At 29.9% G+C, this 18,305-nt stretch overlaps 2 protein-coding genes across 2 annotated transcripts; one reads left to right on the top strand and one right to left on the bottom strand.

Annotated features, from left to right (window-relative positions):
* Nucleotides 1–604: 604 nt before the first annotated feature.
* LOC123299734 (serine--tRNA ligase, cytoplasmic) lies at nt 605–4,282 on the top strand. Its single transcript, XM_044882058.1, has 4 exons — nt 605–1,075; nt 1,467–1,844; nt 2,969–3,241; nt 3,582–4,282. The coding sequence occupies exons 1-4, from the start codon at nt 755–757 to the stop codon at nt 4,113–4,115; spliced, it is 1,506 nt and encodes a 501-aa protein (XP_044737993.1). The 5' UTR covers nt 605–754; the 3' UTR covers nt 4,116–4,282.
* A 1,130-nt stretch (nt 4,283–5,412) lies between these two features.
* Nucleotides 5,413–17,448, bottom strand: LOC123299655 (nuclear pore membrane glycoprotein 210). Its single transcript, XM_044881937.1, has 16 exons — nt 17,284–17,448; nt 16,946–17,217; nt 15,424–15,638; nt 15,130–15,364; nt 14,679–14,883; nt 12,760–13,035; nt 12,521–12,691; nt 12,243–12,460; nt 11,972–12,166; nt 8,292–11,101; nt 7,590–7,709; nt 7,150–7,521; nt 6,839–7,003; nt 6,631–6,778; nt 5,901–5,966; nt 5,413–5,832 (listed from the first exon to the last, which is right to left on the bottom strand). The coding sequence occupies exons 1-16, from the start codon at nt 17,445–17,447 to the stop codon at nt 5,576–5,578; spliced, it is 5,889 nt and encodes a 1,962-aa protein (XP_044737872.1). The 5' UTR covers nt 17,448; the 3' UTR covers nt 5,413–5,575.
* Between the last annotated feature and the right edge of the window lie 857 nt (nt 17,449–18,305).

Genomic DNA, 18,305 nt, shown 5'->3' on the forward strand with positions numbered 1-18,305 from the left:
CTTTTCACAGCATCAATGCTACTCTTTCGAGTATAATTTTTTCGACACTGCACATGAATTTTTACAGATGTCTGGTCTTTCAGGTACTTCGAAAATTCACCACCTCGTTCAATACTTACGACTAAAAGTATTTTGTGGAGTATGAGACCTTTGAAACGAGGCAGGTATACGAGCATCACCACGCTGACAATTGAATGGGAGACAGATGTTACTCAGGCCATGCTACTAAATAAAATACTTTGCTCACCGTTTTGCTGAAAAACGCGAAAAACCTATATTTGCAAACTTCCCCCCTCAGTATAATTTTTTGCACAAGGAGGATTGATGGGGACTTTTCACAATTCATTTATAATAGTACATATTCTGAACATTCATACCAATTTTTAGCTCTATGGGAATTTTTGTAACCTTCAAAGTGTAATTTGACTGGATAATATTCTTTACGCTATAAGATTTTTTTTCGTTTTTATCTGTTTTTTAAATGTTTGAAAATAGGAACAAAGTTTTTTTTAAACGCAGAATCAGTAAAGTACATATATTCGTCAGCAAACCTCGTGTAATAAGTCACATTCTAAAGTATTATCACCAAGAAAATTGTGGATTAGAATGTGAATAGACATTTTACACAACAGTGACATTTCACAGGTATTTCGTCAGCTAAAAACAGCAGTGAACAGTGTAGGTGATTGCCTCGTGTTTTAGCCGCAGTTTAACCAAGTGAAATTTTAAACAATATTTTTGTAAATTACAAAAAATGGTACTAGATTTGGATTTATTTAGAACCGATAAAGGCGGTAATCCTGATAAAATACGTGAGAATCAAGCAAAACGTTTTAAAAATGTTGAGCTAGTGAATACTGTTATTGAGAAAGATGCTCTTTGGAGGCAATTACGACATAAAGCAGATAATTGGAATAAGCTGAAAAATGTGTGTAGTAAAAGTATTGGTGAAAAAATGAAGAAAAAGGAACCACAAGGGGATGCAAATGAAAATGTACCAGAAGATGTTATTAAACAATTAGATAATTTAACTGTTGATTTATTAAAACCACTAACTGTAAATCAAATTAAGAAGGTAATGTGTATATTTAAAAAGTAACAGTTGCTGCAAATAATCTTGACCTTTTTTTGCAAAATTACTGGATAGATTTAGAAAAATTTATTAATTCTAAAACATATTGTTGCGATAAATCCAGTTCTTATTAAGATAATTTTTTTTTAACTTGAATACGTATATTTAAACCCCTGAAAGAATACCGAAAATTCCTGGCCATGGAAATTTTCGTAACGAAAGAAGTTGTTAGGTACGATTTTGAATTTTGATCTTCCATCTATTCTGAAATAACTATCAAATATTACAACTGGCCCTAGATCTATCATAAAAAAGTCGTAAATAAACAGTTTTACGTAATAATTTTTATTTATCACGATTTTAAATAATAAATTCATAATTTATTTTTATGCAGGTTCGTGTTTTAATAGACGAAGCAATTATTCAAACCGATAAGGATTTAATAACATGTGAAAATGATAGAAATAATGCATTAAGAGAAGTTGGTAATCACTTACACGACTCGGTTCCTGTTAGTAACGATGAAGATGAGAATAAAGTTGAACGCACATTTGGTGATTGTGAACAACGGAAAAAATACTCGCATGTTGACCTGATATGTATGATAGATGGTATGGATGGTGAACGAGGAGCCGTTGTATCTGGTGGTCGTGGATATTATTTGACTGGTCCTGCAGTGTTTTTAGAACATGCCTTAATTCAATTGTCTTTGCGGAAATTGTATAAGAAAGGTTACAAACCTTTGTATACACCATTTTTTATGAGAAAAGAGGTAATTATTGTTTAACAAATCGAAAATTCAATTCGTTTGTTTATTGTAATTAGATATAGATTAAAATTATCAATCATCTTGATAGATACGAAGCGAATTACCGTTTTATACGCATAGAATAAATTCATTCAAGTTTAAATAAATAATACATTTTGCACCATACAGAAAAAGACCTAACTTTCTGAATTAATTCTTTATTTTACTTGCCCGTTTGTTTGCAGGGTCGTCTTTACCCGGGGGTGCTAGAAATACGTGACACCTGAGCGTAAGATCTTGAGGGGGACATCAGCCGAACGCCTTATATTTACATTTACACCTACTCATACCATATGTAATCATTTAATCAAACAGTTTTGGAAAGATATTTAACAAATATTCATTATTATACCTATATAAATGTAGGCAATAATATTCTTTACAAAATACGCCTCATGTAGCTCGATACAACCGCATTGTGATTTGCTATTAAATTTATATTCCAACAAACACACGCGGTAAAGAGAGCTTATGGCTGCAAGTTAATGTATCTGTGTGAACACTACTGTCTAGTCTACTTACAAACACAAAAACATAATATTTGGCATACCTACTTTTATTTATTATTGAATAAAATGAACTATTTAATGAGTTAGAATTGTTATCTCTCGTACTAAATTATATTTATTCTAATAATTTAATATTCGTATTTCCGAATGTTTCAACATCTTTACCTATATATTTAACACTTCCTATGACAGTATCAGAGGGCGAAGGGTTCTTTTTGGAATTAATCAAAAACTACTTACGATCAATCATAACCCAAGAGAGTTTGGCATATTTGGTCAAAATAACTATCGAGTCGAAAGTAGCTTTCAAAACAGACTTTAAAAAATTTGCCAACTTAAAAGCTAGAAAAATTAAATTTAATGTTTAAAAAAGTAATGTTATTGTAGAGTAAGTATTACATAAACAAATAGAACATAAAAAGTTTATTTTTTGTTGTTGGTAAAGGGGGCGCCGCTTGATATTTTCACTCCGGCGCCCTTTGTGGTTAAGACGGCCCTGCTTTTGAACTATTATAGGTAGTATTAGCTGCCAAATTCAGATTAAAATTAGTGATAGTAAATACTTTTATTTTCGTTTAGGTGATGCAAGAAGTTGCACAGTTATCACAATTCGATGAAGAATTGTATAAAGTAATTGGTAAAGGCAGTGAAAATGCAGAAGATAAAGCTATTGAAGAAAAATATTTAATTGCCACATCGGAACAACCAATCGCTGCCTTCCACCGTGATGAATGGATTGCAGAAACATCTTTACCAATTAGATATGCTGGTTTATCAACCTGTTTTAGACAAGAAGTCGGATCTCATGGTAGAGATACACGTGGAATTTTCCGAGTACATCAATTTGAAAAGGTGGGTTTTAATTTATAATAGTATACTATCTGATTCCAGGAACTTCTCCCGTGAATTCCAAGTTTGCAGGTTTTTTGATACAAAAAAAAAAAAGATTTTCTCTCTACCCCTACTTCCTCTCAGACAATATTCCATTACTTTATAAAATAATCGAAATAAATGTAAAGAATGGATAAATAAATCAATAACACTCTACAATATATAAATAAGTGATTAATACCAAGAAATTTAATAAAATCACATCTCGAAATATTTTGTAGTTTTTTATATTATTAACAAATAATAGAAAATTGCAATTTTTTTAAAGTCGAACAAAACTCAAAAATAATTTTAATTATAGGTTGAGCAGTTTTGTTTAACATCTCCCTTCGATAACAAATCCTGGGAAATGATGGATGAAATGATTGGTAACGCTGAAGATTTTTATCAATCACTAGGAATACCATATCGAATTGTAAACATTGTATCGGGTGCCTTAAATCACGCTGCCGCTAAAAAATTAGATTTAGAAGCATGGTTCCCTGGATCCGGTGCATTCCGTGAATTAGTATCATGCAGTAATTGTTTGGAATATCAAGCCCGCCGTTTACTTGTACGCTATGGTCAAACGAAAAAAATGAATGCTAACATGGATTATGTGCATATGTTGAATGCAACAATGTGTGCAACCACTCGTGTGATTTGTGCTATTTTAGAAGTCAATCAAACTGAAACCGGTATTAAAGTACCAGAAATCCTTCGAGAATTTATGCCAGAAGATTTACAAGATGAAATACCATTTGTGAAACCAGCACCAATTGATGTTGAAACAACAAAAAAAGCAAAAAAACAAAAAGAAGGTATGGCAAAAAAGGCAGGTGCTGGTGAAGAGTAAGAAGCATTTATGGAATAGAATCTATTTATAGCTAATTTAAAAATGTTTGCTTTTTTAATCGAATGTGTTAAAAGACGTTATTTATTATTTTTGTACTTTGCAATGCAAATTGTACCACGAATTATTACATCTTTTAATTATTTTAATAAATAATTCATATCTGAAAATGTTATTTCAATCAACTATTCCCCGAAAACCTGGATTACAATAAAAGTCTTATTAACATTTATGTTTTCTCGTATTTTTAATTTGCTACAATAATAATTAAGACTCATAAATACAATTTATATAATCATTAGACAATTGATTAGATTTTGTCAGAGACTATTAATTTAATCGATAAATTAATCTGATTTTTGTAATTTTTGCGTCAAAATATTTTATATACTGAGATTGGTCGAAATTGGAAACAAAAGTTTTTCCATCGATTTTTTGCGATTTTCTTTCCCCTTTAAAAAATTTCTTGTTTCGGAATTTAATAAAATTCGGTATTTGGGGTAATTTTTTATTAAAAATACAAAAATCGTGTCTACTTGAGCGATTGTTTTAATGCTTTCTAGGATATCACTCAGATATGAGACATTATATCCTTAGTTTTATCTAAATTTTAAAAGTTTTCTTTCTAGTTAAAATTTTACTCTCTAAAAACAGCTTAGAGGATGCATAATAATTAATTAATTAATGTAAAAAAGTAACGTTGATTGTCAATTATAAAACGAAAAAAAAAATTATTTAATAAGTTTCTTTATACTAATCTTTGAGCATAGTCATTTAGAAAGGCATCACTTTAATATTATGGAGGGTAGAGGTAAGGAATACAATCTCTGTAACGAAAAGTAGCCTTCAAATAGTCTTAAATTAAGATACTGTTGCTCTAACAGAGCAACTTTATTAAATGCTCTTTTGTGGATTCATTTGGGTCGACATTTCGTAATATTTAGTTGAATAGTAGCTGAGATATGGGCTGTTTCATTCTCACGTTCAAGTTCTTTCTCACGTTACGGTGGATGATTGAAATTTGACACCTAAAAACACATTCCCTAAGGTTTTAGCAAAAAGTAAGCATTTTATTTATTTTCTCTTATTATGTAACATCTTTGAGTATACTATAAATAAAAACTCAATTTATAACAAAATAGTGGTTTATTTAACAACTACTCCAGTAGTTTTTGTACAGACACAAATAAGATATCATTTAGACGTATGAAAATTAATTAACATTACTATTTTAATTTCTTCTTAAATTCAATGAATTTATAAAAAAAACACGTTTAAAAAAATTGTTTATTTCTGAGTATTCATTTTATCGATAAAAAAAAAATCGTATATCCAATTGTAAATCACGATTTGGTAACACACAAATTCTCGACGGTAAGTACAATTATTCTTCTTAATTTAATTGAAAAAAATGTGGACTAGCAGTTTTTAAAATTAGGAACACAAAAACAAATTTTATTAAACTATTTATTAAATGCACGATTTCTTAATTCTTCATAATTCGTTTGTCTTGGTGGCGATATATTGGATAAATTTGGTGAATCGTAGCTGGTGTATAAAGTTTTTCTAGGAGTTAAATTTATAGGAGCTCCATAACAATTCGGTGATGTTCCACTTCGATTTACCGGTGATGATGATGGTGAAAATTTAGAGAATGGACCAGGTGCTCCAGTTCCTCGACCTGGATAATTGTACATAGATGTATTTTTTGGTGATCCATCTATTAGAAAAAAATCAACAGTTTTTATGTTATTACATTACTTCCAAATCTACTCATGTAATACTTACCAACTATCGGTGGCCTCGCTGCTTGAACATTGACATTTATAATTGGTTGGATATAGTTGGAATATCCTGGAAATAAAATTCGACTTCAAGTTTTCATTTTAATATAAACAAGTTGTTAGGTTCTTGGAAGCTACATTAGTAATTTAATATTAAAAAACAACAATAAAAAAAATTATAACTTTGATATGGTTTGAGTCAAGATATGTTAATTTTTTATTGAAGAAATGATTTTTATTTTTTTAAAAACGTTTGAAAGAGAAAAACAGTTTTTTATCACGACAGTGAAAACTTGTGTTAATTTTTGGGAAAAAAATGATGGATAAAATTTTCTTGAGTTTAATTTTAGAACCATATCATGTATAGTCAGACTCTTAGTCACCTGCAAAACTCTTAGACATCTTTAGAATTTTGTTAATCGAACATATATTTGAATGGGCTCATTTGAAATTTAATTTCTTCTTTTATATTTTTTTTCTCAACGATAAATTACAAAAGGGTGTTTCCGTGTTTCCACTGAATTTAAGGCAACACTTCTAACAGTTTTTAGATTTTGAGGAGATGGGAAGAAATGATTTCGTCGATTCGAAAAAGCACATCCATTCCCCAATCAACCTCTATTCAAATTTCGCACTATTTTCAAGAATCAAGATATTAAGAGTGGCTAAAGACTTTTGGAATTGACTGTTTATGAGCATTTAAAACCAATGTATTACAATCCTTAAATAATTACCATAAAGTGATGCTAAGAATATGCCAATTAAAGAGGCAGTAATAGCAAATACTTGACGTAAATTCCATATTCTTTCCATAAGGGGGGAACCCCATTCTAGAGAACTTGCTGAGCCTTCAAACGTGGTTCCATCAGATATAACATTCACCTAGAAATAAAATCCATTATAAATACCACAAATTTAACATTAATGTAGGTTGTCGAATACCTTAATTTTTTGTTTGGTCATTTCTGATATCACTATAACGCCCATTTTATCATCTGTTATTTGATTTGCGCCCACATCTTTTAATGCAATATCGAAACGTTTTGTAGTGTATGCAGGACTTGATGAATGGTATACATCTAATAATTCACTATCAACTGGAATTACCTGCAAAAATAATTGTTTGATTTATTGTAAAAATACTTAATTTATGTTAGATAAATGTTCTTGGCAGAGGCGAGACAATTTTGAAATTTTAAATAACAACAGGTTTAAATAATATACCTTTTAAATTAATTAATAAAATAACTTACTTTTAAATTTTTAAGAACAGATGCTACACCATGTATTAATATATATCCGGTTCGATGATCTGGTGATATGTATAAATAACTGTTATCAATAAATACACCAGGTATGAATGATAATTTTGCTTCATCTTTAATTCCATTACTGATGGCTCTCACAGTTATATTATTTGATAATAAACTAGTATTCAATTCTGAATCACGAAGTGTTATAATTTTACATGAATATTGGCCTGTGTTAAAATTGAAACTCGGCTCTACATTAAATAAATCTTCAATGCTGGTTTCCGTATTTTTATTGGTAAACTCAATTTCACAAGTATATGGGAATCGTGTAATTTCATAATCAAATTTTGAGTTACATTTTTCAGCTGTGATCTAATTTGAAAAATTTAATATTAGTCATGAAATTTTTTTAATTCAAAACATTATTCATAGAAACTTACTAAATTCTTCACTTTATCAATTGTATCCAATGGACCGTACAGGACCAAAGGAATTTCTTCAACCGATAATCGGAACGAATTTGATAGACACGCACATGTATTTTCACTCAAGAAACGAATCTAAAATTAAAAACAATTCAGTAATAATGTAAAATTCAACCAAATGCAGTAAAAAATGTTTTTGTTATTATAATGTGGAAGGATAATTATCGCAAAAAAGTTAAGGATCGAATAAATTTTTGACCAAATAAGAGAAATATCTAGAAGGCATATTTCGGAAAATTGGACCCATGATATGAATAAACTTATTCTGAAATTTGCAAAAGTTGTTCAATAGGTAGGCGCTAGTATTATAAGAAGGTACAAACATGTTTTGTTTTAATGTCCATAAGAATTAAGTATTTAGTTCGAAATTTTTGACTACCACTAGAAATCTCAAGTGAGCTTAGTTGAGTAGGTCTTTTATATTTCTATTTCAGATTGATTTCAAGTAGTTTGCTTTTTTACGTACGTTATTTTCAACAAGCCTAGACTCCCTACTATTCAGAGCAATAATATCCAATCAAAATACAGCAGATGTTATTAACTCTACTTTTACCCTCCGAAGATGCTGCCATCTATTTATTAGTTGGCATTACTTCTTTCTTTTTTAAAGGTATATATTTTATGATTAATACAATTCGATAAATTTTAAATACAAACCCTATTAATTGGTGATACGTGAACATCGTTGGTAGTTTGCATTCCACCAATTGTATATCCAATGCTTATTGGTCGTTCCCGTGATTTAACAGCAACCATAACACCATCTTTTTTACCATCTTCTAAGAATGGACTTTGAGCTGACCATTTACCATAAGCACCATCTGGTGATGTTAAAGGTGAAAAGAAACAAACAACATCGCCAACAGTTAACTTTGGTGATGCTGGTCGAATAACATTTCCAACATGGAATTTTAAGTAATCCATTACACGTAATGTATAAGCATCATCCCAAATTTTAAGAACTGTATCCCCCGTACGTTGTAAATTTGCAATCAGTGTCGTGTTATCTGTACCACGACGTACTGTGGCTAAATCCGATCGACTTGTTCGAATTTTTAAATTATTTTGTACGGCAACAAATTTATCACCTGTATTATCATGATACGTGATTTCCAAATGGATATCAACACCTCGTGGAATATCATTAATATATTGTCCTTTGAGAATATTTATCGATGAATGGATATGGGGTAACATGTAATGTACAGGTTTCACTTCGACCACAATTGTGATGGATTGTTTTAATCCAAATTCTTCAACAGCTGTTACTACAATAACAGCTCGACCATAAATCCCATATGATTTAACCATTCCAGTAGGTGTAACAGACACTACAACATTTGCAAATCCTATTGATTTTTCATTAGCCACCATAGCTCCAGGTGATACATCTTGTTGTACTGAGTATGCCACTTGACAAGTACGATCTTTATTCGAAGTAATTTGGAATGTTGAATATGGGGCTAAAAGTAATTCTTGATGTACCATTTTTGGCGGCGGGGATACCAATAACCGTTCAAAAATTTCAATATCTAAACTAGTTTCTAGCTTTCGGTAACAATTTTTAAGCACACAATCCAAACCAAGAATTTTGCAATGAACATTTGCTGTTAAAATTACTTTAGCTCGACCTGGTGCTAGGCCTGTCAATTGCATGGTAACTTGTTCCTCTTTATTATACTTAATTCCGTCACCATTGAAAACTGTATTTATTGATGCTATCTCTTCAGGTATCACTTGCCATTCGTATGTTATTGGCAAACTAGTTGTACCCAAAATTAATGGAGTTATTTGTTCAGGTATACCAAGCGCCCAAACTGGAACTGTATTACCAACCTTAAAACGAGCCAATGGTGCACCAATCTTAATTCCAGTTAATTTAACAACATTTACTTGAATGGAATCTTTTGAAAATAAAACTTTTTGGCCCGAACAAGAATTTACACCAGTAGCTTGTCCTAAAATTTTTGTTTTACCGAATTCTTGCGCTTCAACTAACCCATTCGATTGAACAGTGGCAATTTTACTATTTTCAGTGATAAAATCAATATTAGCATCTGGTGATGGCCCACCTTCATAATTTAATTGCAGCATTGAACTAACTATAAGAGTTATATTTCTTGGTAAAATTTTAATTGGGCGAAAAACTTGAATACTTATCGGATTGCTTTTAACAATACGCGGACCATGACCTGTTGTGAATGATAACTTCGCTTCACCTAATTCAAGTCCTGTTATAATATATGGAATTTCACCAACAGATGATTCATCGGTTTTGGTTGACATTGAACAAGTTCCTGTGCAACCGCTCCCCGAAGTACCAATAGCCTGTTTTACACTTATAATACTTGAATCAATCGTATGACGTAATTCAAGTAATTCTAAAGGAGGTAGCGGTAACAATATATCGGAATCATCGTAAAATTTAAGGGTAGCTTTTATACATTTACCAATTTCAACTCTGTCAGGCATATCAACTTTAATAGATTTAACAGATACAACTTGTACCAAAATTTGAACTGATCGAGATGGTAAACATATGTCAGTTACGCTGATTTTCAACTCCCCAGTTGCTTTTGGTGTGATTTCCATTTCACGATTACCTTCGTTAAATTTAACATGGGCAATGTCTTTGGAGCTTAGAGCTAGTTCATAATACCCGGATCCTTGTTTTATATTCAAATATTGAACGTTACTTGGATGGTTATAAATTGAAATTTTTGTCGCGCTCAATTCAACATCTCCAACCAAGAAAAATGTCAAAGCTGTAAAAATTGTTGGAATCACATTAGGTGGACATACACCCGTACATCCAAAATCTTTAGATAACTCTTTTATATCTGTATTAATCTTTTGCTGGGATAATATATTCTTCTTATATCCTTCAATGATACTTGTTATATCAAGATTTCCAATTTGTTTCGAAGGTTGAATAATTTGGTAATACCGTTTTGGTAGGTCCACATTATATTCTTTTATAGTTTCTTCTTTATACCCATCTTTAAAAAATATGCTCCCACCAGTGGATGGAACTAATTGCCAATGTAAAGCTAAACTAGAAATGTTATCAAATATTCGTCCTTGTTCATCTTTAACTAAAACAGTTAGCTCAATATTTTGATAATTATGCACAGCGATTTTTTGTGAATTTAAATCCATTGGACAAGAATGAGTATCAACAATTTCTACTTCGGGTTTGATACGAATTATTCGAGGTTTACTACAAATAACACGAATTGAGGCAATACTAGCAATACTTGAACAGGATGTTGAAACCATTGGTGTGTTTACGATTGAAATATCGACTATGGATTCTCCAATAGATAAACACCGAACATTTACTACAAAAACATCGGCTTTCTTTTCGGTTATCGAATCTGTAATGTCACATGCTTCAACATTATCAGTATTTACAATTACAGAACGGTTGTATTCAGCTAAACGACCGATCCATGGTTTTGGACCACCTAAAAAAATATAAAAAATATTGTAAAAATGTTTTGGACTACATGCACGGTAAGAGCATATAAGATTGTCGTGAAACAATGTGTATATTTTAACCCTAAAGTGCTACTCAACTGTTTCTCATACAATATATAGGGTGTCTTTTTAAAGTTGACACATCTTATACTGGTATCGAATTTAATGTAAGTTTTCAGGTTCAATTAAAACCTCACTCTGATTCAAAACTGACAAACATTACATGAACGCTTTAAATTAGAAAGTTGTTCTTTATAAATACGCAAACATATTTTGATTGAAACAATTTTCTGTTAACTGAATAGTTTAGACAGTAATTGATAGTAAAAATTTAACTTTTTGTGCGTTTTTTCATTCAATTTGAACAAAAATAGTCTTTATAGAAAAACAAACCACTTTTATTGGATTTATTGGAATTTTTTTTCGAAGAGTGCCTAGATTTCGCAGAATTTTGGGTAAAAGTTTTCAGTACGTTTTAGCCTAAACTGTACGGTTTGCGGAAAAATATTTCGAACAAAATATATTACTTTTTTAATCAATCACAATCCTCTAATTAAAGTCACTCATCTATCGATAACAGTTATGGAATAGAGTGCTTTTCATTGAGCTTGAAAGCCTAGGCCGAACTTTATTAAAGCTTATCTCGAATTAAATCAATCGATTTCAAATTTTTATAGTACTTGTATTATAATATTCTTAATAAGTATACAAATATTTAGAATTTTCTGATATTATGCTTGCTCATAGCGAGAGAACAAAGATAAAAATTATTTTTGGTTTTTTAAAATCTCTTTTTATCTAAAAATAATAATTAAATTCCGGGAAAATTATGAGAAATCAAGTCTACATATTTGTACCTTGTAATATAATATTCCGACTTGTACCGACAGCTAAAATAGTTTCGGCTTTTACTGGATGCAATATAGTAAGCGGTTGAAATGCAGATACTGTAACACTATCTTCTAATAAAATTCCTTGGTATTCGTAGCTGACAGTAATTTTGCTCGTTCCTACGATTAAACCCACTATTTGAATTGTCGTGCACGCAGTGCCTGTAAATATAAACCTAATATAAGAAATTGATAAAGAATTTTTTTTTAAATTTTCGATTTAAAAAATTATTCTTACCGACGGGTTGTAAAACTTTTGTTTCATTGTAAAAGAAATTTTCGTCAGTCGACGTCACTTTAAATGGTATTTCACCGCATTGGGTGAATGGAACTTCATCTTTTGTTTGAGAACCCCGTATTCCATATAAAGCGATTTGTAAATTAATGGGTTTATTTATTTCAGCTTCTAAAATATATTCAATGATTTCTAATCGTGTGGGGGGTATTATATACACTCTAAAAATAAAAAAATTCATTTTAAATTATGATTTTCCAACTGTATTGACTTTAATATACTTAGAAGTCTTGCGATTATTATGATTTCTTGCCATCGCCGCGGAAATTTGAGCTGTTCCTTGTGACTGTGTTCGAACGACTCCGCCTTGAGTAACCACAGCAACACCAGCATTTGTTGTACTCCACAAAAAGTGTCCATCCCCACCTGTTGCTTTTAATTTTACTTCATACCTAAAAAAATTCATTGAAAATTTACTAAATTGAATAGCCTCGCATTTTTTAAATAAAAAAAAACTTACTTTGGTTTAACAATTGGATCCCATGGTAAAATGATTTCAGTGGGTGTTAGCACAATACGAGGATAAATATATAGATCACTACGAACTGATACTTTTGTATCTAAGCGTCGTAAATTTACGGACTCTAAAGAAGCATGAACTGTTGTAAATCCATGTTCAATACCGTATCCTGTAAGCCATGTACCATTATTGGACCTTTGTGTTACTTGGTAATATGCTGGATCAATTTGAATATTAACTTCAACTTCATCGCCTAAATGAATTTTATGATCTTGACTGAAAAATTGTATCATGAGAATTATTAAAGCGAATTATAAGACAAAAAAAAATTACATTAAGAATTAGATAACCTTGTATAATGCTATAAAAAATTTATTCGCCGAAATTCCAGTAGCGGAGAAATTTGAGAGAGGGGAATAGTCAATTACTATGATCCCCATATATACACCAATGAATTGAAATTAATTATTTAATTCAAATAGAATTTTAGGGCCGTCAGCGCATAAACGGAGCAATTAATTGCAGTAACTTCTTTTAATTTTTTTATTCATTGATATAATTAGAAATCAGATCAAATTATAAAACATGAAAAAAAAAAATTAATGAGAATCTATTACAATTAAGGTTTAACTAAATTTGGTGCAAATGGAGTTCGCTAACGATAGAACGTTATCAAAATCATTTGGCTCTTCATTTTTACTTACATTTCTAAAACATTTATTTACTTTTTTTATATAACTAAATCTTTTTTAATTAAAAACTTCATGCTTCAAATAGTAATTGCAATTTTATGATTGTTTATACATTATAAAATTATAAACTTTATACCTAATCAAAGTTAATTACTTGTAGTTTATTAATAATACTTTTTACAAAATATATTTGTACTGATTAATATTAAAAAATTTAAACGATAATGTATATTAAAACGAGGCGATGAACTGTTTAAATTTATCGATTATCATACTCCCATTATTTATTATAGGTTTATCAAGCCAACAATATAAAAAGTACAGGCATGTTAAAAAGCGTAACATAGAGGATTGCATTACTAAAGGTTTTGCTCTTGGAAAATTTGTTAACACTTTAGAATGATTAACCAAAATTAAACCTCTCTTTACTATATTGCGATTCTATTCAGGATTTAGAAATCAGCATTACTTTGAAAGGCATCCAACTATTGGCATCACCAACCATATTAAAAAAATGCCATAGAGGTAGGCGAAAAATACTTCCTACAACTTGGTTTCAGCGTTTTCCCGTAATTTGATAGTAAATTGAGAAAATTATACAGTAACGCCAAAAAGGATTTTTTTTTCAAGTAGAGCCAATACATCATTTTCCATTAAGCATAATTTGCAAATTAAATTTTTACTGACATTTTAGACTGACGCTGAAATATTGAAGCTTTTACAGTTTCTAACAAAGTGACAATTCTTCATGTCATATGTATACATGGAATCCTAATTGCTCTTACTTTTAGCTGTTTTGGAAATGTTATACAATGAATATTTTAAAAATTTTTTTTATTGCCAAGAAGGAGAAATATATTCTGAATGTCATGGTGATTGCCATCGTTCCTGTGCTTTAATTGACACTCCTAATGGCAAAATTAATAAACGTAAATGTCCAAAAAATAGAACAGTTAGATGTCAATCAGAATGCATATGCGCAGAATCATATTGTCGTCACACCGAACTGAACAATTGTATTGCAGCAAATTTAAATGATAAATACTGTATAAGATATAAAAAAATGAATGATTAGGTCACTGTTCTTGTAGTTTAAGCTTGTTACCAAACTTAATCACCAAAAAGTTGCATCCATGAGCATTGGATCATAATAAATAATTTTTAATACAGAAAGATCATACATATCAAAAATTTTTTATTATTTACAATTTTCTAATAATTTATTACCTGCAGAATGCTTCCACCATAATTTCATGTGAATCTCGTAAAAGTACAGCCCAATTTCGATGTGGTAGAATATTAATGACTAGATATGCGGGATAAACTACAGATACTAATGCTGAAGGTAATTTTACATTAGATTCGGATGGATCCATGTTCTTATCGTTCACGGTAACTCTTGTTTTGCCAACAGTAAGGCCTTGAATTAATCCTATAATATTTTCTCATTAGCATAAAAATAATAAAGACAAAAGAGCCGTTCAAAAAGAAAATTGATTAACTACACTTTATAAACTTAATGTACGTTCTCGAATAATAGTAATTTTCATCTCCCGTTCCTTTACTATAAGAAGTTTTCGGTAAAGTATCTCAAAAAATTTTGAAAAGTTTAAAAAGTGTCATCAATCGATTTGTTCCGTGATTGGCTTCTAATAGAAATGATAAATTAAATTTATACCATTTGTTCCAAGAAGGGCAACACTTTGATCTTGAACACCAAAATAATATTGATTATTTGGCATTATAATTTCTTCTAACTTGTTCTGGTACATTCTATATACTCGAAATTTAATTTCGGAATTTGGTAAAATATACACTTCAGGAGGTAATATAATAATGTTAGCAACAATCATTAATACAACCTCTGAGGGTTTTATATGTCTGTACTCTGTTTGTGGAAGGCCAACAGAAACCTAGAAAATAATTTTTTTTTCTTAGATAAAACAATTAAATTTGATTATAGTTTTAATACTTTGGCAACACCAGTTTTAACTCCTTCCAAAAGCACAATATGTCCTTGAATTCCTAATTCCTCGAAAGCTTGAATTGAATGTGGTGTCTCATATGGAGATTCTTTAAATGTTAGAAAACGTAAAACGGGACTATCATGGCATTTTTCTTTACCAGAGCAGTGCGAAAAGAGTGACCATTGAAACGGTATGCCTTCCAAGGAACTGAATTCGTTGCCTAAAAAATTATTCGAATGAATTAGAAATTAAACTTTTGTCATAATTACAGGGAAAAAAACCAAATATTATGTCAAGGTTTCATAATTTTGGTAATCGCCTTACTACATTGAAAAAAAAAATTAAAGGAAAACTTTAAAATCTTAATAATGTATTTCTTCAAAACTGAATCTCAGAAATCATGAAATTAAAAAAGAATTTTCAGAAATTCATATAGTGATACGTCTCAAAAAAGAAAAAAAAATCCAGAAAAATTATCTGTCCTGCAATTATATGAAAATTTTACTGAGTTAAATCGAACTTAAAAAATCTGAATGATAAAAAGTTACAATATTCTGTGATAAACATGTTTTCAGACATTTTATCTCTTAGGCGATATTCTTATTTCTTAGACTTTAGCGTAAATTTATACAATTATTGTGTTTCTGGTAATTCAATTATTTATTTTCAATAGTTCCATAGATGTTTTAATAATTCTTCTAGATAAAGACTGAATTTTTCTGATTTATTTTACATTTTCTGGGTAATATTATCCTAAATATTTAATAACTTCGTCTTCGTCTTCGAAAATTATACATTTTCTGGGTAATGTTATCCTAAATATTTAATAACTTCGTCAAAGTCTTCGAAAACTTTGTCTATCTTATTTAAGGACGTTCCCAAAAAAAATCACGTTTTTTTAAGATCATCTTTAAATCGTGCATAAGCATTCTCATTAATGTCATTATAACCAAGTAAATTTTTTAATATCTCTTACGGTGTTAAATTTATAGATTTGAACTGTTCAAGTTTGCTTTTTTAACATGAAATCCTACATTGAAGTGTTTTTAAAGGTATTCTTTATTATATAACAAGGCTAATTTTCTTAAGACAAATTTGGAAAACTAATATTCATTAGTTAAAAGAATGACGAATATTTTCCTATAAAGAAAATTATAACAAACGGCATTCGCTTTTTCTATGAGTGATTTTCTCTAAATCTTTAGGCATCAATATTTCAACAACTATGATATATATTGAAAAATCGAACTCTTAATTTTCATTAAGTTTTAACAGAGTCCACCCTAAAAATTTGAAACTTAAGTCTCAAATATTTGCATACTCATTTTTATTGGGAACGTCCTTAATATACCTAACTTTGATATGTAAAAAAAGCAAAATTCGTCAAATTTTAGTATGATTGCTGTAGTTTTTGTCCATTAGATGTATTCTATTTTCGATATTTTACATGATAACTTTAAAACATTATGAAAAGACTAAGATAACAAATTCTAATCACGCTTTAATCAAACTTCAATAATGATAAACCTTGATCGTCATATGCTCGAACTTCAAAAGCTTCAGGAGCCTCTTCCATGTATAATTCTCGTGTAGTTGTAACAATTTTTAAACTATCAATAACATCCAAAATAACATCGCATCTTAAAATTTGTTCAGTTTGTACTTCTTCAGCCAAAATCATAGCTGTATTGCGAACAGCGTCCCTTGAAATAGTCGAAACAATAACTGCTGCGGAACATCTTCGTTCCTCGTCTAAATTTAAAGGTATTAGTTGTACTAAATCTAGTCTTGATGTACTCCTAAAATTTAAAGAAGCCGGTATTTGTATAAAAAAATGTGTGCTTTTAGGTTATGTTTTTACTAACCATTTATAACATCCGCCGTCAGTAACTTCTAACGTAAAATTTACTGATAAATCATTAAATAATGGTAACAAAATACGTGGTACATTTAGTTTTGAACTTTCTATTTGTTTAATAAATAAATTTATTAATATCATGAAAAGTAGTAAATATTTTCTACGCGCCATAATTTGGTATATTCGATCACATGGATGTCTATCTTCGTTGGGGAGCAAAACAAAAACAAACATCAACGCCATCTCATATATGAAATATGTAACTTAAAAAATTGGTCATGCAAGTATCTAACTACATCCAATATGGTTCGCAAGTTATGGATAATTTTTATATTGGGAAAGCAAATAAAATGATTAAAATTTGGATATACCGAGGGGACAGAATTGGACCTCAGAACTGATATTACAGTCGCAACGAGTTATGTTTATAGTGCGTTTCACTGATTTAATCCTCGCGTCTTGGCCAAAATCCTGACTTGGCTAACATAGCGTAGAATATATCTTTTAGATTGAAGTAAATATAATTTCCATTTTCATGAATCGGGATATAGGAATATTTATTAATTATTTTAAATATAATGGGAGATGATTCCTTAATTTGGCCCCTATATGAATGATGTGATATTGGTATCCCTGATGGTACAAAAAGGGCAAGTATATGATCTTTCGATTTTTGCCAAAAAAAATAAGGTTCAAAATCCCGATTATCTTTGCTGCAACTCCCGAAGATATTCTGGCACATCATTTTCAAATTAAAAAAATAATCTTTTTGATTATCTATTATTCAATTTCAATAATATTTACGGTCAAAATCCCGTAAAGAAAAGTAAACATAAAAATTACCGACCTCAGGACTCTCCTTATAGACGGACCTCTAAAAATTTTTGAGCATTGTTGCAATTTATAAAATATTTTGGTTATTAAAAATACCATCAAATAACTTTTAAATTTGAAATTTTTTTCAATTATTGCAAAATTTCAACCAATTAAAAAATATTTACGAAAAAAGGTTTTCTCTTTTTTTAAAGT

This window comes from Chrysoperla carnea, chromosome 5 (genome assembly GCF_905475395.1).
Source record: "Chrysoperla carnea chromosome 5, inChrCarn1.1, whole genome shotgun sequence".
Classification (NCBI taxonomy): Eukaryota; Metazoa; Arthropoda; class Insecta; order Neuroptera; family Chrysopidae; genus Chrysoperla; species Chrysoperla carnea.